The 27,953-nt window shown below is 41.7% G+C and overlaps 3 protein-coding genes and 3 long non-coding RNA genes across 7 annotated transcripts in view; 4 read left to right on the top strand and 2 right to left on the bottom strand.

The window, feature by feature from the left end:
* LOC135350633 (uncharacterized) overlaps positions 1-27,953 on the top strand; it is a 75,212-nt gene that overhangs the window by 14,285 nt on the left and 32,974 nt on the right. The window contains exons 4-7 of the long non-coding RNA XR_010399216.1: positions 4,711-5,289; positions 6,119-6,443; positions 10,366-10,540; positions 10,657-10,761. This is a non-coding gene — a long non-coding RNA (uncharacterized LOC135350633). The remainder of the gene's footprint in view (positions 1-4,710; positions 5,290-6,118; positions 6,444-10,365; positions 10,541-10,656; positions 10,762-27,953) is intronic.
* LOC135350799 (uncharacterized) lies at positions 8,819-9,644 on the bottom strand. Its single transcript, XR_010399275.1, has 3 exons — positions 9,342-9,644; positions 9,005-9,283; positions 8,819-8,958 (listed from the first exon to the last, which is right to left on the bottom strand). It is a non-coding gene; the product is annotated as an uncharacterized LOC135350799 (long non-coding RNA).
* LOC135348074 (uncharacterized) lies at positions 11,245-13,250 on the top strand. Its single transcript, XM_064546231.1, has one exon. It carries the CDS (start codon positions 11,272-11,274, stop codon positions 13,240-13,242), a length of 1,971 nt encoding a protein of 656 aa, XP_064402301.1. The 5' UTR covers positions 11,245-11,271; the 3' UTR covers positions 13,243-13,250.
* On the top strand, positions 13,380-18,127 carry LOC135342968 (uncharacterized). Its single transcript, XM_064539866.1, has 2 exons — positions 13,380-17,975; positions 18,095-18,127. The coding sequence occupies exons 1-2, from the start codon at positions 13,380-13,382 to the stop codon at positions 18,125-18,127; spliced, it is 4,629 nt and encodes a 1,542-aa protein (XP_064395936.1).
* On the top strand, positions 24,377-26,452 carry LOC135350811 (uncharacterized). 2 transcript variants are annotated; one of them, XR_010399280.1, is made up of 3 exons: positions 24,377-24,488; positions 24,633-24,927; positions 24,978-26,452. It is a non-coding gene; the product is annotated as an uncharacterized LOC135350811 (long non-coding RNA). The 2 variants fall into 2 exon arrangements; XR_010399278.1 differs by having other exon boundaries at positions 24,625-24,927; positions 24,978-26,451.
* On the bottom strand, positions 26,800-27,930 carry LOC135342959 (uncharacterized). The gene is made up of 4 exons (XM_064539855.1): positions 27,723-27,930; positions 27,342-27,656; positions 27,095-27,298; positions 26,800-27,033 (listed from the first exon to the last, which is right to left on the bottom strand). The coding sequence occupies exons 1-4, from the start codon at positions 27,928-27,930 to the stop codon at positions 26,810-26,812; spliced, it is 951 nt and encodes a 316-aa protein (XP_064395925.1). The 3' UTR covers positions 26,800-26,809.

Below are 27,953 nucleotides of genomic sequence, written 5' to 3'. Positions count from 1 at the left end.
CAATAGTTTTGCGTTCCCGTGGGTGGGTTCAATTCACTAGCAATAGTTTTGCGTTTCCGTGGGTGGGTTCAATTCACTAGCAATAGTTTTGCGTTCTCGTAAGTGGGTTCAATTCACTAGCAATAGTTTTGCATTCCCTTGAGTGGGTTCAATTCACTAGCAATAGTTTTACGTTCCCGTGAGTGGGTTCAATTCACTACCAATAATTTTGCGTTCCCGTGAGTGGGTTCAATTCACTAGCAATAGTTTTGCGTTCCCGTGAGTGGGTTCAATTCACTAGCAATAGTTTTGCGTTCCTGTGGGTGGGTTCAATTCACTAGCAATAGTTTTGCGTTCCCGTGGGTGGGTTCAATTCACCAGCAATAGTTTTGCGTTCCCGTGGGTGGGTTCAATTCACTAGCAATAGTTTTGCGTTCCCGTGGGTGGGTTCAATTCACTAGCAATAGTTTTAAGTTCCCGTGAGTGGTCACTAGCAATAGTTTTGCGTTCCCGTGGGTGGGTTCAATTCACTAGCAATAGTTTTGCGTTCTCGTAAGTGGGTTCAATTCACTAGCAATAGTTTTGCATTCCCTTGAGTGGGTTCAATTCACTAGCAATAGTTTTACGTTCCCGTGAGTGGGTTCAATTCACTACCAATAGTTTTGCGTTCCCGTGAGTGGGTTCAATTCACTAGCAATAGTTTTGCGTTCCCTTGAGTGGGTTCAATTCACTAGCAATAGTTTTGCGTTCCCGTGGGTGGGTTCAATTCACTAGCAATAGTTTTGCATTCCCGTGGGTGGGTTCAATTCACTAGCAATAGTTTTGCGTTCCCGTGAGTGGGTTCAATTCACTAGCAATAGTTTTGCGTTCCCGTGAGTGGGTTCAATTCACTAGCAATAGTTTTGCGTTCCCGTGAGTGGGTTCAATTCACTAGCAATAGTTTTGCGTTCCCGTGGGTGGGTTCAATTCACTAGCAATAGTTTTGCGTTCCCGTGGGTGGGTTCAATTCACTAGCAATAGTTTTAAGTTCCCGTGAGTGGTCACTAACAATAGTTTTGCGTTCCCGTGGGTGGGTTCAATTCACTAGCAATAGTTTTGCGTTCTCGTGAGTGGGTTCAATTCACTAGCAATAGTTTTGCATTCCCTTGAGTGGGTTCAATTCACTAGCAATAGTTTTAAGTTCCCGTGAGTGGGTTCAATTCACTAGCAATAGTTTTGCGTTCTCGTGAGTGGGTTCAATTCACTAGCAATAGTTTTAAGTTCCCGTGGGTGGGTTCAATTCACTAGCAATAGTTTTGCGTTCTCGTGAGTGGGTTCAATTCACTAGCAATAGTTTTGCATTCCCTTGAGTGGGTTCAATTCACTAGCAATAGTTTTAAGTTCCCGTGAGTGGGTTCAATTCACTAGCAATAGTTTTGCGTTCCCGTGGGTGGGTTCAATTCACTAGCAATAGTTTTGCGTTCCCGTGGGTGGTTTCAATTCACTAGCAATAGTTTTGCGTTCCCGTGGGTGGGTTCAATTCACCAGCAATAGTTTTACGTTCCCGTGGGTGGGTTCAATTCACTAGCAATAGTTTTGCGTTCCCGTGGGTGGGTTCAATTCACCAGCAATAGTTTTGCGTTCTCGTGGGTGGGTTCAACTCACCAGCAATAGTTTTGCGTTCCCGTGGGTGGGTTCAATTCACCAGCAATAGTTTTGCGTTCCCGTGAGTGGGTTCAATTCACTAGCAATAGTTTTGCGTTCCCGTGGGTGGGTTCAATTCACCAACAATAGTTTTACGTTCCCGTGGGTGGGTTCAATTCACTAGCAATAGTTTTGCGTTCCCGTGGGTGGGTTCAATTCATCAGTAATAGTTTTGCGTTCTCGTGGGTGGGTTCAACTCACCAGCAATAGTTTTGCGTTCTCGTGGGTGGGTTCAATTCACCAGCAATAGTTTTGCGTTCCCGTGGGTGGGTTCAATTCACTAGCAATAGTTTTGCGTTCCCGTGAGTGGTCACTAGCAATAGTTTTGCGTTCCCGTGGGTGGGTTCAATTCACTAGCAATAGTTTTAAGTTCCCGTGAGTGGTCACTAGCAATAGTTTTGCGTTCCCGTGGGTGGGTTCAATTCACTAGCAATAGTTTTGCGTTCTCGTAAGTGGGTTCAATTCACTACCAATAGTTTTGCGTTCCCGTGAGTGGGTTCAGTTCACTAGCAATAGTTTTGCGTTCCCGTGAGTGGGTTCAATTCACTAGCAATAGTTTTGCGTTCCCGTGAGTGGGTTCAATTCACTAGCAATAGTTTTGCATTCCCGTGGGTGGGTTCAATTCACCAGCAATAGTTTTGCGTTCCCGTGGGTGGGTTCAATTCACCAGCAATAGTTTTACGTTCCCGTGAGTGGGTTCAATTCACTAGCAATAGTTTTAAGTTCTCGTGAGTGGTCACTAGCAATAGTTTTGCGTTCCCGTGGGTAGGTTCAATTCATTAGCAATAGTTTTGCGTTCCCGTGGGTGGGTTCAATTCACTAGCAATAGTTTTAAGTTCCCGTGAGTGGTCACTAGCAATAGTTTTGCGTTCCCGTGGGTGGGTTCAATTCACTAGCAATAGTTTTGCGTTCTCGTGAGTGGGTTCAATTCACTAGCAATAGTTTTGCATTCCCTTGAGTGGGTTCAATTCACTAGCAATAGTTTTACGTTCCTGTGAGTCGGTTCAATTCACTAGCAATAGTTTTAAGTTCCCGTGAGTGGGTTCAATTCACTAGCAATAGTTTTGCGTTCCCGTGAGTGGGTTCAATTCATTAGCAATAGTTTTGCGTTCCCGTGAGTGGGTTCAATTCACTAGCAATAGTTTTGCGTTCCCGTGGGTGGGTTCAATTCACCAGCAATAGTTTTGCGTTCCCGTGGGTGGGTTCAATTCACTAGCAATAGTTTTGCGTTCCCGTGGGTGGGTTCAATTCACCAGCAATAGTTTTACGTTCCGTGAGTGGGTTCAATTCACTAGCAATAGTTTTAAGTTCTCGTGAGTGGTCACTAGCAATAGTTTTGCGTTCCCGTGGGTGGGTTCATCACTAGCAATAGTTTTAAATTCCCGTGAGTGGTCACTAGCAATAGTTTTGCGTTCCCGTGGGTGGGTTCAATTCACTAGCAATAGTTTTGCGTTCTCGTGAGTGGGTTCAATTCACTAGCAATAGTTTTGCATTCCCTTGAGTGGGTTCAATTCACTAGCAATAGTTTTACGTTCCCGTGGGTGGATTCAATTCACTAGCAATAGTTTCAAGTTTCCGTGAGTGGGTTAAATTCACTAGCAATAGTTTTACGTTCCCGTGAGTGGGTTCAATTTACTAGCAATAATTTTGCGTTCCCGTCAGTGGGTTCAATTCACTAGCAATAGTTTTGCGTTCCCGTGATTGGGTTCAATTCACTAGCAATAGTTTTAAGTTCCCGTGAGTGGTCACTAGCAATAGTTTTGCGTTCCCATGAGTGGGTTCAATTCACTAGCAATAGTTTTACGTTCCCGTGAGTGGGTTCAATTCACTAGCAATAGTTTTACCTGTTTTGTAGTTTGTGCTTTTTGCGCTGTACTCCCCCCTTGCATGTGTGACTGTGTTTTGTAGTTTGTGCTTTTTGCGCTGTACTCCCCCCTTGCATGTGTGACTGTGTTTTGTAGTTTGTGCTTTTTGCGCTGTACTCCCCCCTTGCATGTGTGACTGTGTTTTGTAGTTTGTGTGCTTTTTGCGCTGTACTCCCCCCTTGCATGTGTGACTGTGTTTAGTCACTAGCAATAGATTTACGTTCCCATGAGTGGAGGTTCAATAATTATTCACAACAGCTGCATTGTACCTCCTTGTTTTGTGTTTTTTATGCAAGTGCACTGAATGCGCCAGCGAAAGCTTAGGTTTTCTGAATGCTTAGAAACAGACCTTTCAAATGATACCATATTTATTTGATATTTGCCAATTTAGTCCCCATGGTCCGAGGTCTAAAATAACAAATTCAGGTCCCGGATGAAATATTGGATTGAAACACATCATTTGAAATGTATTTTTCTAAGCTTTCGGAATAATTTATTATAAAATTTTTGACATGGATCAACTGTTATGGCTGTTGAAAGACCCACCTTCCGTTTAATTTGTGAATCTTTCGGCTGTCATAACTTAAATTCTGTGGATCGAAAGTCAAAAATGTTATGGTTTTCTGAATGCTTAGAAACAGACCTTTTAAACGGTACAGGTGGGTTAGGGTTAGGCTCCCGTGAGTGGACTGAATGCGCCAGCAAAAGTCTTAGGCTCCCGCGAGTTGGCTGAATGCGCCACGAAAATAACCCCACGAAAATTACCCGCTATATATACGATAGTTGGATGTTTTTTATGCGCTGTACTCCCCCCTTGTGTTGTATTTTTTATGTGAGTGCGCTAAATGCGCCAGCGAAAGTCTTAGGCTCTCGCGAGTTGGCTGAATGCACCAGCAAAAGTCTTAGGCTCTCGCAAGTTGGGCTGAATGCGCTAGCGAACGTCTTAGGCTCTCGCGAGAGGGCTGAATGCACCACGAAAATGACCCGCTATACGATAGTTGGAATAGTTAGTATTTTTTATGCACTGTACTCCCCCCTTGCATGTGTGACGGTGTTTTGGGTTAGTTAGTGTTCACTTCTCTATAATTACATACATGTATTAATTTGGGTGACAATTTGTGGGACATTATGATCATTGACGTGTGCAATAAATGATGTATATATATACTGTGTGTGTGTGCAGGACTGAACACCAGCCCCTGGCATGTATCATGAGGGACGCTGTACAGAGATGTTAGGGCAAGTTCCTTTAATTAGATCGAGATATTGTAATTATTTCCTTCTTCCAGGTTGTCGGTCGCTAAATGTGCTTATAGTTGCCATGGAGATGGAGATGGTAATTGATGACTGAAGTCATGTACCTACCTCTCGATAGAAGGAAACAAGGATTTGTCAATAATTATAGTACTGTGATATACTATTATACCAGGGGGCATGTGATTCATATATACGGATGGTCCCAGAGCCACTTTGTAGACTTCATTGTAAAACATCACGTGAATCACTTCCGTTTCCAATCCTTCTTCCTCTTCTATCGTATATAATTATAGAATGACCACCACATTACCATCATATTATTTATCTACCACACATTCAAGCTTTATCCCATACCCCACTGCACCATAAACTTTTACACATCACATGCATACCATAATTATTAAACTATTAACTTAAGTTGCAAAATTAATGTTCATCAGTTACAATCTTTACTTTTGACATGAGGAAAACTCCAGATTGGAACTTTACAACAACTCTATACACGGTAAACACAACAAGCACAATGTTATACCGTATTATAGTGCGAACTTTTCGAGGCACTTATATTTCGTGGAATGGCCTCTAAAAGCATTTCGTTGCACAATGTTCGTGGAAGAACTGCTTACCGGAAGCCATGCCTTTAATGTTTGCAACGTTATAGCGCAGATAATTCAGAAAAGTGTTCGTGGCTAACTCACGAAATCCGCGAAAATTATAAGCCCCTCGAAAATTTCGCGCTATACGATATGCTATATGATTGAGGGTGTAGTGGGGTATGGGATAAAGGTATGTTGATGTTGTGTAGATTAGGTGTACTGATCATGTACATAGATGTGTGTATACTTTCGTACATGTGCATGCATGTGGTATAAATGTGGTGGTCACTAGTGACACACAAGGATCCAAGTGTCCAAGTGTTGAGTACAGCTTGTGAATGTGTTGTGTGATGTAAATTGAGGCAATTAAAGCATAATCAAGAGAGAGAGAGAGAGTATCGAACGTAGGTATACTGTGCATCAGATGTATGCGGAGAGTAACGTGACTACTTCCTGTATCTTTCATGCACACTGACCAATCCAAGTGTGGGTGATGATATTAAAGTAGCTCTTCAGTTGCTTTAGTGATAGTGTATGGGTTGACATTTATAAGACACTAGTGCTTCACTGAAACAGACTAATGTCCTCAAAAGCTGACACTGTAAGAAACTTTCAAAGTGGATTCCATAGAACATTACAAAATAATTATTTTGTGTTGTACTGTGACTACGGTATCTTGAGTGCAAGTGTTCGATGTTGCTCTAATATTTTCTCTCTCTCTCTGTCCACATTTTCCAGTGTTTACCAAGTTGTTGGGTAAGAGAGTGTTCAAGAGATACCTCTAGCTGTTCTTGGACTCCCCATATTTCATGGACTGGTGGGTTAATTATTATGACTCTAGAAGCCATTATTTACAATATCATACAAGTTTGCTCCAAAACACTTTCTGTTTGTGTACTTTGTTGCAATTTCAACATTGATAATGTACTCCAGTTATTTACATGTACACACATGCATGCACATGCACACAAATGTCTGGTGCAATATGCTGGAGTCTCACCTCACTATGTCAGCTGCTGGGGAGAATGATCCTCAGAGGGAGAATAAAACAACACAATCCAATGTGAGTAATTAAATAATATCTACATGACTTAGGCCAACAACTCAAAGCCTAGGAGGACGACTGCATGTACCCATGTCAAATCGCATATTGTGTCATTACATGTTAGATAGTTTATATGATCTATACGTGTGAGAAGTGCCTCAGAGGTGGTAATAATTATCGTTTACTGCATAAAAAAAGTGCATGGGGAGATGCATGCAAAATTAATACAGTAGACCCTCGCTAATCGGTATAGAGCGAGACCAGACTCCATCCAAATATATGAAATTTCCGGATTAACAGATGTCATTAATCGATTATGAAAAGACACTTGCACGTGTACATGTATTATGAATATACGCGTGGCCTTTAATCAAGGTGCGTATTTTCAGCTGAAGTGATCCTTTACCAGGAGCAATGGAACAGGGTCCCTAAAGTAGAAAGCTAGAATTGTAGTTTGTTGCTTCTTTAGCTCCAGAGCATATCAGGAGCCACAAGACTCCAGGCTTCTTTGCTGACTTTGATGTGATTCTAGTCCACAGTGCATGTCTCATGCACCACTAAAACGCATTTCTCAAAAGTTTCAGCATGCCTTTAATTTTATTGCTCTTGTTACTTGTGCTGTTTACTAGCCAGCTTTTATGCTCATACATACATCTGCATTTATTGTGTAACATGCTTTAGGTTTGTATAGATTCATGTCAGTAGCCGAGGGTTAGCACTTCATGCTCTAGTTCACCAAGCCATCAGATAGACTTCTGTTTCCCTCTTCTATAATGACTGTGTAGTTCATTGTCAACAATTACAACAGTACCGCGGGTGCTTTTTTTTTTTTTTTTTTTATGAAAGATTTAGCAATTAATTGCAAGGATACACAAATAGCTACAAAGCTAGGGTGAAGTGAGTCCTATAACATACGTTTTAATAGTTACAACATGTCAACTAGATGTGAATACAGATGAGACTTAAATGAACTTATACTAGTACAGTCTACTAAAGTAAAGTCCTTGTGGCTAACCAGCCTATTCCATATTGTGATTGCATGCGGAAAAAATGAGAATTTGTAAAAGGATGTTCTACATTGGTAGGGGACCAGAGTAAAACAGTTAACAGTTATACTACTGTACGTCATATTTCTCTTGGTTGCTGGGTTGTTTGGGAAGTCAGTTAGATTGTGTAGTATTTTGAAAAGGTGGCAAAGCACCGCAGCAAGGCGCCTCAGCTGCAGAGAAGGAAGCCTGGTCAAGGTGAGTAATTCTTCACTTTTCAAATTCCATTTCTTCAGACAGACTCTCATAGCAAATCTCTGGACTTTTTCTAAATTGTTTATTTCACACTTGTGAAATGGGTTCCATACAGAGGATGCGTATTCCAGATGTGGTCTCACGAACGATGTATACAACTTTAACAGTGTTGTTGGAGAAGAATTCTCAGAGAACCTGCGATGTAGGAGACCTATCAACTTCCTTGTTTTATTACAAATCGTATTGATGTGAGTGTGCCAGCTCAAGTCAGCCGATATGGTAATTCCTAAATACTTGTAGTTAGAAACCTGCTGCAGTACATAACCATTTAGAAGTAGAGTTGGAGCCTTCAATGAGCGCGATGTTTTCTTAGAAACGGACATAAACTTACACTTGCCAAGATTAAATTCTAATAATTTAGTGTTCAAAAAATTTGAGACTTTAGAAATGTCCTTTTGAAGATTCATGTAGTCATTAGTAGATGTGATAACTCTGTATAAGGCCATGTCATCAGCAAACATATTTAGCTTACTGTCTTGAGAAATAACATCTGTGACTTGGTTTATGTACGTAATGAACAATAGTGGACCCAAAACCGAACCTTGGGGCACACCTGAGAGAACATGTAAGCTGTCTGAGTTACTGCCATCAATACCCACAAACTGTTTCCTCTCCAGTAAGTAGCTATGCACCCAGTTTAGTAAATATTTGTTAAAATTAAGTGACTGTAGATGTTTCAGAAGATTGACATGGGGGACAGTATCGAATGCCTTTTTGATATCAAAGAAAACTACGCATACTTCTTGACCTTGATCCAGGGTGCTGATGCTGTGTCAATATAAAGCTACTAGCTAATATTGCTAATACGTACACACATGATATGATATGATTTATCATGATGAGCATTTTAGCAGAGCTACATGTAACTACTATAAGTAGAGTAGCAACACTCCATGGACAAATTGTGCTACGCATTCTTCTGAAAAGGCTTCAATGGCATTCCCAGTAATAAAACTAGGCATAACTCGAGAACGAAGTATTACTAAATCCACGAATCAGGATCCAAGAAAATGTTACCAGAAGCCTATAGAAACTCTTACTTGCACTCCATTGATCCTGTTGTGGCTACCAATTGTGCTGGGAACAGTACAACTGCTGACTATTACATGTCACCATCGTAACAGCAGATACATACCCATCGCCACACTGGATAGTTACTGTGGATCCTGGTAATCTGCTGGCGACTGGTCCAAAGGCTCCATTCATGGGGTTGGTCAACACAGGACAGCTGCCTGAGAGGATCAGTTGAAACTGTGTGTACAAAACGATAATACTTACCAATCCTAAAGCTGTACTCGGCAGTCGTACTGTTCCCAGCACAGTTGGTAGCCACAACACTGACAGTGTAGTCCACATTGTATTGAGCAGTCACTGTGACAGAGGTGGATGTGAGGACAGTAGTAGAGAGCTGGGCCAGAGGTGATATGGTCACTGTGTAGGTGAGGTCATCTCTACCACCATTCTCAGTAGGAGGGTTCCACTGTACAGATACACTGACTTCATTGGCTGAGGTGTTTAAAGTGGAGTGTCTTATTATGGAAGGTGGTCCTGGTGGATCTATAAGAAATCGAATATGATGGTACAATGGCCTAGACAGAAAAAAAACATTACTCACTAGCTAAACGGATTATTGAAGATCCTATCAGGGCCGCAGTAGGCTCAGGATCTACACAGGACACAGTGATCCCATTCTCTGCTGTTCTTGACAGAGTATAGATGTTAATGTAGTGTCATTGGCTGCAATCAGTGTCACAGTGTAGCCAAATAACGTCATTGGTGCATTGAGATCAGAGCGGACAAGAATACGAGTCACATCTGATGGTTCCCATCTTAAGGAATCTCCAGCAGCAGTGCAGGTGAAAGTGACTGTTTCCATTGGACATGGTCTCTCCATACTCACTGAATATTGGGCTTTATGAAACATGCAGCAATGTAAGGAAATCTATAATTGAATAGTCAGTCTTACCAGTGCTGAAGCCAGCCAGAAAGCAAATCAGAAGAACTCTAATGAGCTTTATTATCTCTATTAGTGTCATCTCTAATTATTTCTTGACAGTGAGAATATTTACACAACCTCCTTGTTTACTTCCTTTATGATAATTATGCCTCGAGGCGTAGCCGCACGAGGGATACGGTAAAGCTGACTGTGTGTGTGTGTGTGTGTGTGTGTGTCTGTGTGTCTGTGTGTCTGTGTGTCTGTTCCAGCTGTAAATGCTCAACGGTTGCAATAAGACGAAAACTAGCAGCTTCTATAGGCTTCTAGCCACCTTCTCTTGGATTTTGATTCGTAGATTAGCAAACTAAAGCTTCTTTCTCTAGTTATGGCTAGTTTGACTCACATTGAAGGCTGTTGCTGTCTCTTCAGAATCTTTCGTAGCATCACCTGTCCGCACAAAGTTTCTATGCAACTTATAAGTTAGCCTTGCACTAAAGCGCTAGGTTTTTGTTAGCTACAAAAGTCAGAAAAGAGCTGCAACGCTAGCTAGCTACGGTAGCTAGATCTAGCTACACTGCACTGCTTCGTAATCTGGCCACGCCCTCAAAAACACTTCTATGTTTTATTTGCAGCCATTGTATTTGCGCATGCGTACTAAACTCCACATGGATTATTGTCACTTCTGACTCAAGTTCACTCCTAGATCCTGATCCTGACAACAGAATATTGATTTCTAAATCTTGATTCAAGTTCACTGTCTGATCCAAGTTCACTTCTGACAGCAGCATCAAGTTTCTCCCACATTTAGATTATTTCACTGACAGCAGAATACTGATTTCCTCAACTCTCATTTCTCAACTCTCATTTCTCAAATCCTGGTAAGCACTAACTTACAAATATCATATAACAGTCTTTACATGCAAAACTTTACTAACTTACAACTAACTTACAACAAATATCATATAGCAGTCTTTACATGCAACTTTACTTACAGGCTATGCCTTTGACGAAGGTTTGCTCCCACTGTTTGGCTGTAGGTCATGTAAGACGGTCCATTTGCACTGACTGTGGAAACCCATTCTTAGTGAAGCGATCAAAGGTGAGTAAAAAATTGGTTGTGAGGGAAGCTGAGACTTGTGAGCAGAGCGTATTGCGTAAAGCTAAGGATAGGGAACGTAAATATCTAGCTAGAGCTAGTGAAACTAAGGGTCAGGCTGTTGTGCGTAAATGTTACAATACCCGATCCATGTCTCGAGTTAGGGCTAATGAGACGGAGCCTCAGACTGATGTACGTAGAACTAAGGACGCTGCACACACGTCTCAAGCTAGAGCTAAGGAGACAGAGCCTCATACTCTTGTACGTAGAACTAAGAACACTGCACACACGTCTCAAGCTAGAGCTATGGAGACAGAGCCTCAGACTGATGTACGTAGAACTAAGGACGCTGCACACACGTCTCAAGCTAGAGCTATGGAGACAAAGCCTCAGACTCTTGTACGTAGAACTAAGAACACTGCACACACGTCTCAAGCTAGAGCTATGGAGACAGAGCCTCAGACTGATGTACGTAGAACCAAGGACGCTGCACACACGTCTCAAGCTAGAGCTATGGAGACAGAGCCTCAGACTCTTGTACGTAGAACTAAGAACACTGCACACACGTCTCAAGCTAGAGCTATGGAGACAGAGCCTCAGACTGATGTACGTAGAACCAAGGACGCTGCACACACGTCTCAAGCTAGAGCTATGGAGACAGAGCCTCAGACTCTTGTACGTAGAACTAAGAACACTGCACACACGTCTCAAGCTAGAGCTATGGAGACAGAGCCTCAGACTCTTGTACGTAGAACTAAGAACACTGCACACACGTCTCAAGCTAGAGCTATGGAGACAGAGCCTCAGACTCTTGTACGTAGAACTAAGAACACTGCACACACGTCTCAAGCTAGAGCTATGGAGACAGAGCCTCAGACTCTTGTACGTAGAACTAAGAACACTGCACACACGTCTCAAGCTAGAGCTATGGAGGCAGAGCCTCAGACTCTTGTACGTAAAAATGCTAATAAGCAATCTACATCTCGTAAGAGGAGTAACGAAACTCAGCAAGAAATTGTTGAGCGGAAAACAAAAAATAGACGTACAATGTCTACTATCAGACATTGTACAAAAACAATTGATGTTGTAATTGATAAGTTTCTCACAAAGGTGAGAACTGGTCCTGATTTTGTCTGTACTAGCTGCCACAGAATGTTGTATAGGCATACTGTAGTGCGTTTCAAGCCTTGTAAGTACACTAAAGCTGACCCCGACCTACTCGAAAAGCTTTCTAAGCATGCACACTTCAGTAAAATCGATGGGAACCAGTGGGTGTGTAAAACATGTGATGGTTCAATTACCAGAGGTGTCATGCCTGCTCAAGCTACAATCAATGGTATGGAACTAGACAGTGAGCCTCATGAGTTGAAGTGTTTGAATGCACTAGAGCGTAGGTTAATTGCATTGCGTGTACCGTTTATGAAGATGGTAGCACTCCCAACTGGAAAGCAAAAGTGTATACATGGCCCAGCTGTAAATGTACCATCAAAAGTAGACACTGTGTGCGATATCCTTCCAAGGTTACCTTCAGAGTGTCAGCTAGTTCCACTAAAACTAAAGCGTAAATTGTCCTACAAAGGACATTATCTGTACGACTATGTATCCCCAGAAAGATTAAGTAATGCTCTGATATGGCTGAAAGCTAACAATTCATTGTATGCACACATCAACATTTGTGATGATTGGGTGACAAATGCAATAGCAGATGACCAGGAGCTGGTAATGAGCATGCTAGAGCAAGACGAGCCTATGCATGATAGTCACACCAATGAGCCTGAGCCCACCAAACTTGATGCCAATAGTAGTATTGCTTTAGACGTTCCTACCACTAGCGCTGACATTTCCCATACGGCTAGCAGCGGGGATTCCATATCAGTGCATTCTCAGCTATTAGGTCAATTTGTAGGTGAACACGGCTTAGTGATACACGATGTGCCAGGTGATGGCAACTGCATGTTCAGCTCAGTTTCATATCAGCTTCAACATCTCGGGCATGACGTCAACGCCAGTACCCTTAGAGAAATGTCTGTAGATTATTTGACCGACAACGGTGACCGATATAGCCATTTTGTACATCAGTCAGTAGACAGCAATGATGGTTACAATGCTGACAACGAACCCTTAGACGAGGAAGACTCACACATTGCCTCACTTGCAGACCCAGAGGAGCAGCGACTCTTGCGCTGGGGTAAATATCTGCGCAGATTGAGTGACGGTGCTTGGGGTGATCACATTGCTTTGACGGCAATTGCCAATCTATTTAGTTTGAAAATTAACACGTTCACTCTCAATCGAAGTGGTACAAATGTTGTCACTGTAAATCCTTGCGGTGAACATGAGGTCAACATAGGGCTTATCATGCAGTATCATTTCGTCGGTTTAGATGCACCTGTTACCACCCCAACATTGACCAACTCTAGTCTTGCCTGTGCAAGTATTAGGCATGACAGTGAAGTAGATCACATGACTGACCCCCTATGGTAGTCGATGGCAATCAATGTACTAACGTCCATTTTGGTACTAACAGTAATGATCCTGTGTCAGTATGTGCTGAAGTGTTAGAAGAATTGGTGCAACAACATGGTCTAACAGTGCATGATGTTCCTAGGGATGGTAACTGTATGTTCAATTCTTTTGCATATCAGCTTAAATCTTTGGTTCAGAATTTAAATGGCAGTACCCTAAGGAAAATGTGTGTACGTTATTTGGACGAACATGGTGCTGACCATGGCCACAGCCAGTTTGTACCCCAGTCGAATGAACCTTTTGATCAGGAGGATGCATACATTGAGTCAGTTGCAGACCCTGTAGTACAGCACGACTTACGTTGGCAACAGTATTTGACAAGGTTAAGTGAAGGTGCTTGGGGTGACCCCATTACATTAGCAGCTGTGTGCCAGCTATTTAATCTTAAACTTACAGTGTTTCATTCATATCCAGATGGTACACGTGTCGCTACTTTACATGAATTTGGTGAACATGAAATTAAACTTGGTCTACTTATGAAAAACATTTTCGTGGCCCTGGACGAGCTAACCGTACCTACACTATCTGTTAGCACTCCCACACTTCCAACCACTGTTAGTCGTACCTGTGCCACTGATTCCAGTACAAACGACTGTAATGGAGACATAGAGATTGATGATTTAACAATAGCAGAAGGCGATCAACATACATTAGAAATTACCGGTGGCACACATGCTAGCATTCTATCACTTGAGAACCCTGAACAGATAGTGAGTGTAGCACCAGCTGAAGGCCAGAAACCACTGTTTATTATGTCTGACCCACAGTTTGAGTTAATGTGTAACCCTGACAAGTTTTGCTTTGGTACTGGTGGTTTTAGCAAGCAAAGGCCTAGAAAACTAACGTACAGAAAGTATTTCAATGCACGGTTGTTAGACATTGACGGGAGATTTTCTCGAGATTTAGACTACTTGTTTGTAGCCCAATACATTGTTGAGTGTAAACAGGTGCTGGATGATGGCAACAATTTTGCATGGAGACAGAAACCAGCTAGATCGTTTACAGCCTCACAGGTGCGAGACTCAGCATTCCTAAGTCTACACGTACGTACCGACAAAGCATACAGATTTCTCAAAAATGTTAGAGGTTCGCCCCCGTATTACCAGCGGACATTTTATGATTTGCTAGCAATGATAAGACAGCTGGGTACTCCCACGTGGTTCTTTACATTGTCGGCAGCAGACATGAAATGGCCAGACATTATTCAGATTATCGGTAGGCAGTATGGTCACCACTTTACAGATGCACAAATTGAAGCAATGTCATTCGAGGACAAAAGCAAATGGTTGAGGTGCAATCCTGTAACAGCAGCTAGGCATTTCCATTACAGATTGACGACATTCTTTCAAGATGTTATTAAAAGTAAAGCTAAGCCCCTCGGTGAAATAGTTGATCATGCTATTAGAATTGAGTTTCAATCTAGGGGTTCACCACATGCTCATTGTGTGCTTTGGGTTAAAGATGCTCCCCTGTATGGTGTCGCCAGTAACACTGACATATGTGCATTTATTGATCAGTACGTTACTTGTGCAATCCCAGGAGACGAGTGTAGTAAACTGAAACAACAAGTTCTGGCAGTACAGCAACACAGACATTCTAGCTACTGTAAGCGACACAAGTCGTGTAGATTTCGCTTCCCACACCCTCCCAGTGCTAACACAGTTATTGCAGAGAGCTCCCCTGATCTAGAGCACGTTAAACAAGCTCAAACGGTATTAACTAAAGTACGTAAAGTGTTACCAAATTGTGCTGCTAATGCAACACTTGACGATGTGCTTAGTCAGGCTAACGTTGTAAAAGACGAGTATTTACAAGCGTTGGAAGTTACAAACAGTGGTACAGTTGTGCTGTTGAAGCGTACACCCAGCGAGCAGAATGTCAACAACTACAACCCCTCTGTAATGTTGGCTTGGCAAGCCAATATGGACATTCAGTATGTGCTCAATGCCTATGCTTGTGTAATGTACGTAGCATCATACATTATGAAGACAGAGAAATCTATGGGAGCCTTACTTAAGCAAGTTGCAGCTGAAGCTAGAACAGATGAGCTTAAATTGCAATTGCGTAAAATTGGGTCTGCCTTTTTAACCAATAGGGAAGTCAGTGCACAGGAAACAGTGTACAGGTTGTTGTCCATACCATTGAAGCAGCTAAGTAGGGCCGTTATATTTGTTGACACGAATATCAAAAAAGACAGAATAGCTGTGCTTAAGGGCCCTGATGATCTTAGTAAGTTGCATGGAGAAGATACTAATGTGTTTCAGAAGAGCCTGATTGACAGATATGAGCATAGACCTGCCCAGTTGAGTGACATGTGTTTAGCTGAGTTTGCTGCTACCTACTCTACCGACTATAGGCCTCAGGCTGACGATGTTAACAATGATGCATTAGATGTAGAAAGTGAGACAAACACCAACAAAATACGTCTTACGGGTGGTTTTGGGTTCATGCGTGAGCGGAGGAGACCAGCTACCATAAGATTCAGACGGTATAACATACATTCCGATCCTAGCAATTGGTATAGGGCAAAGCTCATGTTGTATTATCCGTGGTACAACGAAGAAGTTGACTTGCTTGCTGGACACTCCACCTATGCTGAGCATTACAACGCTGTCCGAACATTTGTTGCTTCAAATGAGTCTAAGTATACAATTGAAAATATAGACAATATTGATGTTGATGAAAATAGTAGACCAGAGCATGCGTGGTGTCAGATAGCCCCATCAACCGAGCATAGCAACACTAATGCAGCCCAGCAAGGTAGTGAAACAATCACAGACATTTCACCAGACGATCTAGTAGACAATGATAGGCTGTTGCAATCCAATCCCACTAGTGGGAGCGCACCTACGTTAAGTGCTAGGTTTGAAAGTGCAGCTAATCACAAGGTTATTCCACCAACGGAGTATCGAACGTTGATGAGAAGCCTTAATACTAAGCAAAAACAAATTGTTGTGTACCATCGTAATTGGTGTAAACGTGCGGTGATAGACTTAAAGGATGGTAAGCGCATTGAACCGTACTATATTTTCTTGAGCGGTCCTGGCGGTGTCGGTAAATCACATGTCATTAAGTTAATTCAGTCAGACACTTTGAAATTGATCAGACTCTCAGGAACAACTGAACCAGATGATGTGTTGGTACTTTTAACAGCCCCTACGGGTGTAGCAGCGTTCAATATACATGGCATGACACTACACTCAGCATTTTTGTTAGGCAGAAGTAGATCCAGTGGGTTTCAGCCACTCAGTAATGAAAGAGTGAATACACTGCGTTCTAAACTCTCTAAGCTAGTTTTGCTAATCATTGATGAAGTGAGCATGGTTGGTGCAAATATGTTGCTTGAGATACACAAAAGGTTGCAACAAATTAAAGCTGTAGCCCCAGATTTAATGTTTGGTGGAGTAAGTGTACTGGCTGTTGGCGACTTGTACCAATTGCCACCTGTAGGTCAACCCACACTGTTTAGTAGAGTTAGAGACTGTTATGCACAATTGTACGGATCTGGTTCAGTGTGGCAAGATCAATTCAAATTGGTCGAGCTCGATGAGATAATGCGTCAGCAGGGCGACAGCGCTTTTGCCAAACTGTTGTGCAGAGCTAGAACGGCTAGTTGCACTGCAGTCGACATTAGCGTACTAAAGTCCCGGATAGTACACTCAAATTCCGTAGATTATCCTACTCAGGCCTTACATGTGTACAGATTGAATGAAGACGTAGACATTCGCAACAAGTACATGTTGAGTTGTTTACCCGCTAGCGATCCAAGGTATAAAATTAAAGCTACAGATGCTGCAACTGGTCAAACAAAGCACATTGATTTAGGAAGTTTGTCTAGCAAGAGAACAGATACAGGCGGTCTCCATAGTGCACTTGAGATTGTTGTTGGTTCTAGAGTTATGCTCACCACTAATGTGGACGTGTCAGACGGCTTGGTAAATGGTGCCAGGGGTCAAATTGTGCACATTGTAACCGACAGTAGTGGTGAAGTGAGTACAGTCCTGGTAAAGTTTGACAATGAACAAGTAGGTTTAGGGGCCTCTCAGTCTAGTCAATATCGAGTAACCCACCCTAATGCTGTACCACTAAGCAAACTTGAAGTTGTGTTTCTTGCTAAAGGCAAACGTGGTGCTGAAATTACACGCTTACAGTTTCCACTAACGCTAGCATGGGCTACTACCATTCACAAAGTACAGGGGTTGACATTAGATGCTATTGTTGTGGATATGAAAGGCACTCGATTTAATCCTGGCCAAATGTATGTTGCTTTAAGTAGAGTGAAATCGTTGACTGGCCTACACATTGTAAATTACAATCCCAAAGCTATTACCAAGAGCCCACATGTAGATGCAGAAATGGATAGATTAAGGGCACAACTATTGGATAGCACACCACCCTTGCAATTGCTTCCCTGGTCGAGCCACATTACAATAGCACTGCTTAATGTTAGGTCACTTGTTGCTAAGCTAGCAGACATACAAGAAGACTCTGACCTCATGAAAGCATGTGCTTTGTGTTTTTGTGAAACTTGGTTGTCAAGAAGTCAGTCTTCTCCCACAATACACAGTAACCATACAGTAGTAAGATGTGATAGACCCGCAAATGACCACAAGGGAGGAACCTTGATTAGTTTTAATGATAGGTGGCAAGCAAGCAGTACGTCCACATTTACGTCCAATGGTATTGAATGTGTAGTAACAACTTTGCTTTATGATCATTACAAATTACAAGTAGCAGTAGTTTACAGGTCCCCAACTGTACCAATTAGACTATTTCTTCACTTTATGACTGATCTATTTAATCATATTAGTGCAGCAGATACTACAACTCTGGTGCTAGGTGATTTTAATGATAATATATTGTGTCCTACTGGGTCTCAAGTAGAATATTTTATGTTGTCACAAGGCTACAATCAGCTCGTCCAAAGTGCCACCACAGATAACGGAACTTTAATTGATCATGTGTACTTAAATAGACAATGTACAGATGTTTTCATGCATGTACGTGATGTTTACTACAGTGACCACGATGCTGTGTATTGTTCTGTTCCCTTGTACCTATTGCAGTAACCACAATTCCGTTTATGTATTGTTCTGTTCCCTCATGCATAACTATGCCTCATACATGCAGAAATCACCCACCCCCACACATGCACACACACACACACCACTTATGTGAAGACACACGTCTATACACACACTGTACTCATGCGCACACACACACACACCGTGCAGAGGAGGATAGTCAGGGTCAAACGTTTTCTATTAAAATGATTCCGGAGAACTTTACTTGCATTACAATCGTCTGCTCTTTGTTTGTTACCTCCAATTTTAGCTAAAGCAGTTGGAGGTAACAAAAAAAGAGTATAAACACTCAAAGTGCAATTAAAGTCCTCTGAGGCACATTTAAATTTACCATCCTCCTCTGCACACGCACACACACACACACACACACACACACGCACACATACATACTTACAACTATAATTATACACACACACACGCACATACACTATATACACACACACACGCACATACATACTTACAACTATATACACACACACACGCACATACAACTATATACACACACACACGCACATACAACTATATACACACACACACGCACATACAACTATATACACACACACACACACGCACATGCACATTCTTTTATCACACATAATTATTCTGAGTTCAGCATTCAGATGAGCTCAACAAGTCACAAGTATCCTTTGTTATTATTGTATTTATTACAAAATTATTATACCAACTGCACTGTGCTGACGAGGCCCAATCAGGCCGAAACCATCTGACCATGAAGGCAGATGGTCCACAGTTGTTTAGTTACATGATTGGCATCCTATTGTCACTAATCATAATAAATATTATTGCCATTGTGGGAATAATTGTAATCAATGATTAAATATTAATTTTGTTCAACACACTACATAATTGTTCCGCTTGAAACAATAGTCCACTTTATTTCTTGCTAGCTGTATCACTCGCCGACCTCTTTTTTATGGCCTCCAGCTTTTTTATTGCAACCTCCGCTGCATCGCATTGTGTCGGTTTGCCAGCATCTGTCTCTTCTCCCCATTCTGTAATAATAATACAAAACATTATAAGTCAATCTTTGAAGAGGTCATTACTCCTGAATGTTTTAAAGCTATCCACAACAGACTATACTGGTTACCTGAAATGTGTGTGCATATTAGGTATCTTATAATGTCATCATGCATGCTGTGGTTTTCTTATTCACCACAACAGTACCACACACATGGTCTATAACTAAACACACATTTCACTCTTACCACTAAACAGTTCCTCAACCATTTCAGGTGTTATATCCTCTTGGAAACAGTCTAGATCTTTCTCTGCCATTATAATACTCTGTTTCTCAGCCATACACAGATTTCACCTGTTAGATACCAACTTTTGCACAGGCACATGGAGCACATGTCCCAAAAATTCACACCTTGCACACACATGTTTGTTGGTCAGAAGGCATGAACACCCCCCCCTACTCCACCCACTACATATCTGTTTTAGCCACACTTTTCCTCTTTATAACTAGCCAGCCAGGTTCACAATGTAATCAATGTTGTAGTGTTCTCTTTGTCTAACGCTTACAAACTTTATTAGGCCTCCAGCTTATTATGTCCTCATGCAGCTTTCACCTTGACCCAGGCTATATAAGTATACCCTTTCCTCTCCTATATGCAGACATTATGATGGTGTTTGGTTTTTTGAAAGTAATTGTCAACTATAATTATTATATGTCACCATTAATTTGTATAGTATATAGGTATAGCATTGAGTCATACTTTGGTGCTGTCAGTAATGTGCTATATATACTGCATGGCTTATACACTTATGGCTATCTTTTAGCATATACCCTTTCCTCTCCTATATAATTATATGCAGACATTATGATGGTGTTTGGTTTTTTGAAAGTAATTGTCAACTATAGGTCACCATTTGTATAGTATATAGGTATAGCATTGAGTCATACTTTGGTGCCCAAACAATGTCAGTAATGTGCTACTGCATGGCTTATACACTTATGGTTATCTTTTAGCATAGGAAGGGGAACATTATAATGTACAAACCCTATATGATTATAGTGAGCACACAGTCCTGCACTGTATAACATTTATTTAGCTACAATGTCCTCACTAATATATAAGGCTGTATAGATGGGTAGATTATATGCATACTTCTGAGGTACATTCATGTGTGAAGAAGTACATTATTTGGGTACAGGATGTTGGAAATAAAAGTCAGCACATCAGTATAGTCTCCATTACTACAAGAATATTATAGTTGTCTTTCTCGAATATGCAGATAGAGTTTGGAGCTATACTATAGCATCCCAATCTGTTAGTTACAAGTGTTTTACAATAATAATTTATGCTTGACCTTAATATACTTGAATTGTCTGATCCGAACGTTATGCTGGAATTCTTCCCACTATTCTATCACTATCCTTGTTTCCCAAGCTACGATTCACACCTACAACACTACAACTACATGCACACAGTCACATGGACACAAACACAAAATTAACACGTATCGCCCATAAGTAAAACTGCGATTTTCCACGCAAAAACAATCTAAGTGCAATATTTGACCCCATTATTGCTAACTATCCCCGTTTCCATCTGGAGCACCTCAATACATCATCTTTACATCATTTTTCCAGTTGTAGCACCTCATTACATCATGACTTCCACTCGCCTATATAAAAGGCCACTGGAATAAATGCTTCAGTCCACTGAAAAAGCAAATGCAGAATGTCTGATCCAGAGGATGAGCTTCTAGGAATTAGAGACTTAAACATCCAGGAAGAACGAATTGATGAAGACAGTATGGAGGAAGAAAATGCTTTGCTACACATTTCACCCGCTCCCAACCCACCAGCCACAGCTCTCACCACAATCACTGGCACTGGCTCTACTACAACTACAACTACAACAAACAGCAGCCCACATCTCACTGGCACTGGCTCTACTACAACTACAACTACAACTACAACTACAGCAAGAAGCCCACATTCAATTACTGGCACTGGCAACAGCTATTCTCCACCACGGGCACCCTTCAGAGGCCTTCCACTCCTACAACATCCACCTCCATTCTTCCCTCCATATCCTCCATTCTTCCCTCCATATCCATACCCTCCTCAATTTAACCACGGCACTCTCCCTCACCTCCCCTACGTACCCCCGCCCCCACCTTTCCACGGACATGAAGATCGACAGTACATGCCACGGCATAGAGAGAGGACCAGATCCCGAAGAAACACCCCTTACAATAGAACAAGGCCTCTGCTGGGTACGCCCGCACCATCTCAATCCACCCTCGTACTCAACTTAAGGCACGTTCAACAACTAACAATAATTCAAAAGAAGGACTGAACCAGCTATAACTCTACTGAACACGGACCTATACCTTGAACTGATTTGTGCACGTATTTATTTATAATTATTGTTCACGTTGTTAATCTTATTGAAGTGTTGTTTTTTATAATTATTGTTCACGTTGTTGATCTTATTGAAGTGTTGTTTATCTCCTTACACATGTTCAGAGGTAGTTGGGCGTGGCCCCCCCACCCCAGACGCTCAGCCAGAGTTCTAGATGGGCGTGGCCCGCCTCCAAAAGGGGAAACGGGTTGCAGCCCTATCTAGCATTGGTTCTTGCTGCAGAAAAACATGCAGCACACCAATCAGATTGCAGACTGCCTACATTACGTACTAAGCAGTTTGCATAGGAATGCATATGCACCAATCAGATTGTTATAACCCTTACGTAATGCATTTTTGTTGGCTTCCCACCCCTCCCCTCTCTGCTTTCAGTGTAGAAAAGTTAAATTGGTTTTGTGCGCATGCACAGTCTAAATCGATACCATGTGCTCCAACTTTACTAACCTGAACATACCTAGTTCCTGCCAGCCTTCCAGCTAGTTCCTGACAGCAACCTCGCTCGGAAAGGAGATAAGTGCCCACTCACCACATAGTATACCTTGTGTATCTAGCTACTCTCCGATTCCCTACATCTATCATTATTATTACAACAGTATAGTCCCCATTCATACCTTTACAATGGCTACACTGTCCAATCTACCTCTACTCATACACATCATTATCGCACGCTATCTACCTCTAAAACACCAAATAATATACGCAAAACTTTCACAGGTAATGCATGATGCTGTGGAGTACGTTTTCTCGCATGTGAATACACTTGATTTTACCTCTATTCTAGGACCACTACCAATGAACCCTGAACGACCAAGAATAATGCCCCTCGATTGTTCGATGTTCCTAGACATTATGGCGAAGCATGTTCGTGCCAAGACGATCGTCAGCTTCCAACTTCCACTGGAATTTCCATATAATGATACTAAAGTGATCAATCTTCTGGCACGCATGTGGAAGGAAAATGTCAAGCATGGAGTAGGACATCCCAATGGTCAATTGGAAAATATCTTTTTTGCCCACTCCTCATATTGCGGAACATCTGATAAATTGGAGTCATTATGGCTTAGAGAACTGTTACAATCCTACCTGTACGAAACACCCGACGGAACGTACGCATGTGACTACAATCCATCAGCTGACGACTTCAACAAAGTGCCCGGATGGTCAACAGTTGATATCAAGACACCAAAGGAATCACGTATCAAGCCCTGGTATGTGTACGCCCCAGATATTCCTGATTTCGAATTTGATGAAGGCATCATTGGATTTTACCTCTGTGAAAATTGCCAAGACGGAGATAACTTTCATACTTGCCCTTACTCTGCACCAAAGAGATTAAGGCTTGATCTTAGCATTGATCCCGACAATGAACAGTAGCTTTTTCACACACAGTGTTTCTCTCTGGTCATAGTCCACACACACATACACACATTTACTTACCATGCACACATGTATGTAATTATACCACATATACACACACGCACACACACAACATTTACTTACCATGCACACATGCATGTAATTATACCACATATACACACACACACGTACACACATTTACTTACCATGCACACATGCATGTAATTATACCACATATACACACACGCACGTACACACATTTACTTACCATGAACACATGCATGTAATTATACCACATATACACACACGCACATACACACACACACATACCTAAACATGCGAGCAATGTGCTCTATTATCACATTATTTTCATTTTATTACTGTGTTTAATGTTCATTCAATTTGCTAACACTTATTTTTTCAATTTGAAATCATAATTATTAACCTTTCTAATACTTTTGAGCGAAAGCAAAAACATGGCGAGAGGCATTAGCACAGCGCCAGCTTGAACACTAGTTTATTCATAGCTTCTTTTAATTACACTTCCAGTTTTTGTAGACAAATAATTAACAAGATGCTCATAGAGCATTCACCCCGTGCGTTGAACTTCATTGCACGCACACAGAGGCAAAACAGATACAATAACTTTTTACTGTAATGACTAATCTATAATATAATATATATAGTTCAGAATGTGTGTGTGTGTGTGCGTGTGCGTATGCGTGTGCGTGCGTGTGCGAAGACCTTGTACAACCTCATGGAGACACTGCTCAAACTGGTGAGATGGGTGAATAAAGGATACTTACAGTATGACCCCAGAGAAGGTCTGACATGCGTGCACGAATCACTATAAGTTCAGTGCATTGATGTCATTGTGTGATCCAAAAAATACATTAGCACTTGTAATTATTCATGCACGCATGTCGGACGTCCTCTGGTGACCCTATACTCTCTAAGTCTATAAAGTTACTTTAGTGATGTTTGTTGTATACTATCGATAGCGTGGGTTGATATTTCTTAGCCAGCTAGATCACCTAAATTTCCTCAAAAGCTGACACTGCAAGAAATTTTCTAAGTAGATTCCACATAACATTTTCTTGTATTTGTGTAATTGTACTGTGACTACATGCATCCAACTACTTTGAGTGTTCAATGTTGCTCTGTCCTTGTTTCCTACATTTAAGCTATTTCAATAAATAACGAGATCTGTATATACTCCACTTAATTACATGTATCCCCCTCACCCACCCCCAGAGCAATATGACAATGCCCTGGTGCAGTCTGCTGGAGTGGACTGTCTCACTTCACTCTGTCAGCTGCTGGGGATAATGATCCTCAGAGGGAGAATAGAACAACACGATCCAATGTGAGTCTTTGACTATATTACGTAGCTACATGACTTACGCCATTGTTCTAAGTTGTTGATAATGAACAGATGCAGTACATGCATGCTCTATAAATTATGTTACATGCACATTAGCAAAGTACCAGAAGTTTCACAGTCCTACAGGTCCATACGCCTGGTTATGGTATTCAGTTCAATCTCCTCTCTGCATGGGTGACACCTCCTCATAAACAGGACCAGTTGGTGCAGTGGGTCCTATACATTATCTTGCTCTTTAGCTGACGGGGAGTACACATTCTTCTTATGCATGAACAAATACATTATCAAGAGTCCCATCAACAATTCAATGACGGTGAATAGAATGCCATGACAACCACGCTGATGGAGACAGCTCCATCAAATCGACTCCCATCAGATAGGCTGGCGCAATTGTAAGAAACAGCTGTATAAGTGGTTCAAGGTATATAGAAGCATAATTACTTTAAGTAATGACTACACTTGCCACTGCAGAGGATCTCTACTGGGTTTTGGTCCCACTCTCCTGTAGCTGGACAGGTGGCAGTCATTATGCCCTCAGCCTCAGGGAAGAGTCCATCATCACACTGGAATGTCACTTGCATGTTTACCGGAAAGAGCAGGTACTGAATGATCACTGATGGTGCCACTCTGTGGTGAGGATAGTGGAGCCGTGCAGTTCATTGGAGGAGCTGTGTAAATAACATACTGTTGGGAAGTATTAATTTTCATAACAATGCTCAGTAGAGCATTCACACTGTGCGTTGAGCTTCATCGCACAGCAGCAAAACGGATACAATAACTTTTTACCGTAACGAGTTTATCATTATGGGGAATATAATTATGATCGTGAATTTATAAAGCAACGATTAAATCAATTGGTTTGTCGCCTTCGAAGATCGCCTAAAAGTTTCAAGTACAGCAGTTAAAGCAGCCTATGAAAGTGTCTAGTTCGTTCAAACAGCTCATTTTGTGTCCATGCATGTACACACATATACACATTATACATCTGCATTTATTGTGTAACACGCTTCAAGTTTGTATAGATTCATGTCGACAGCTGAGGGTTAGCACTTTTAAATTAGTGCTCTAGTTTACCAAGCCATCAGATAATAGATTTCTGTTGCCATTAAGCTCCTCTTCTATTGACTGTGTGTGGATTCATTGTCAACAATTGCAAACAATAATGAAAACACCGCGGGTGCTGATGCCTCGGTGGATGTGCCAACATAAAGCTACTAGCTGATATTGCTAATACACACATGATATGATTATCATGATGAATATTTTTGCATCTAGAGTGGGATCGAAATGATCGATCATGATTGTTGCTAAAGAGGATGCTAAAAGGACAAAGTTTATGGCTGCTGCATCAGTGTATAGAGCCTTGCAGCTCTCTTCTCACTCTTGCAGCTACCAATAGCTAGCGTTCTAGTACAGAGCTAACTACTGAGTAGCAACACTCCATGGACAACTTTTGCTACATATGCACTCTTCTGAAAGGCTGCAATGGCATTCCAAAATTAGGCATAATTCGAGAACGAAGCATTATTTTGGAAATCCACGAATCAGAATCCATGAAAACATTACTAGAACCCTATAGAAACTCTTACTTGCAGCTTATTGATCTTTGAGCAGCTGTAGCAGTCTACATACACACATGCACACATACAAACACACACTGCCGTATACCTTGCTTGCACATACACACCGAGGCATAATAATAACTTAACAGTATCCAAAGCATACAAATACCTCTTCTATATAATCGTATTATAATTATGATCATAGAAGAGGTATTAGTATACTTTGTATTTGAGTGTTATATGACATAATTATAACACTCTAATACCTTAATTGAGCGAAGCTAAACATGGCGAGAGGCATTAGCACAGCGCACCATTCGTTTAATATAGCTTCTTTTTTAATACAAAAGATGTAGTGGCTTTTAATGAACAGATGTTGCTGTTTACAGTTGTTAAAATCGTTCACGAGCATGCACATTAACAGAAGTTTCACTGTCCTACTGGTCCATACGCCTGGTTAGTATTCAGTTCAATCTCTTCTTTGAGTGACACCTCCTCATAAACAGGACCAGCTGATGCAGTGGGTCCTACATTAGCTTGTCCTTTAGCTGCTGGGGAGTACACTGCCTTCTTACGCATGAGCAAATACATAATCAAGAGTCCTATCAACAATCCAATGATTGTGAACGCAACTGCTGTGACAACAACGCCGATGGAGACAGCTGCATCAAATCGACTCCCATCAGATAGGCTGGCACAACTAAAAGGAGCAGCTGTAGGTTGTTCAAGAGATAAGTATTATTACAAGCAAGTGTATTCATTGTAATGAATACACTTGCCTCTGCAGATGATCTCCTCGTCCCACTTTCCTGTAGCTAGACAGGTAGCAGCCATTATTCCCTCAGGGAACAGTTCATCGTCACACTGGAGGGTAACTTGTGTACCGGGAATAGCTGGTACTGAATGATCACTGATAATGCCATTCCTTGGTGAGGGTAGTGAAGCTGTGCAGTTTATTGGAGGAGCTGTGTAATGATTAACATAGATATTTTGTATTAATTTCCTACAACCAAAAGCTTAACTCACGAGTTGTGGGAGTAGGTGTGGTTAGTAATGTACACTCAATAGCCTCCGGGTCTGGACTCCACATCAGTGTACTCTCACATGTCACCATTGTAACAGCAGATACATACCCAGCGTCACACTGGATGGTTACTGTGGATCCTGATAATCTGCTAAAGACTGGTCCGAAGGCTCCATTCATGGGGTTGGTCAACACAGGACAGTTACCTGAGAAGGAGTTGACAATTTGTGTCAAATTAATAATACTCACCAATCCTAAAGTTGTAGTCAGCTGTCGTACTGTTCCCAGCACAATTGGTAGCCACAACACCGACAGTGTAGTTCACATTGTATTGAGCAGTCACGGTGACAGAGGTAGATGTGAGGACAGTAGCAGAGAGCTGGGCCGGAGGTGATACGGTCACTGTGTAGGTGAGGTCATCTCTACCACCAGTCTCAGTAGGTGGGTCCCACTGTACAGATACACTGAATTCATTGGCTGAGCTGCTCTGAGTGGAGTGTTTTATGGTGGAAGGTGATCCTGGTAGATCTATATGTAACTTATTGTGAGATAACGGACGAGGCACTTATTGCAACTCACCAACCAATTGGATCATTGAAGATCCTATAGTTGTTGTAGGCAGGTCCACACAGGACACAGTGATCCCATTCTCTGCTGTTCTTGACAGAGTAGATGTTAATGTAGTGTCGTTGAATGCAATTAGTGTCACGGTGTAACCTGATTGCATTACTGGAACATTGAGGCCCAAGGTGGAGAGGATATCGATGGGAGTAACATCTGACAGTACCCATCTCAAAGAATCTCCAGGAGCAGTGCAGGTGAAAGTGACTGTTTCCATTGGACATGGTCTCTCAACACTCA

The sequence above is a fragment of the Halichondria panicea genome, chromosome 1, assembly GCF_963675165.1.
Source record: "Halichondria panicea chromosome 1, odHalPani1.1, whole genome shotgun sequence".
In the NCBI taxonomy this organism is placed as follows: Eukaryota; Metazoa; Porifera; class Demospongiae; order Suberitida; family Halichondriidae; genus Halichondria; species Halichondria panicea.
The sequence above is the reverse complement of the archived record's forward strand: the minus strand, read 5'-3'. Positions and strand labels throughout refer to the sequence as shown.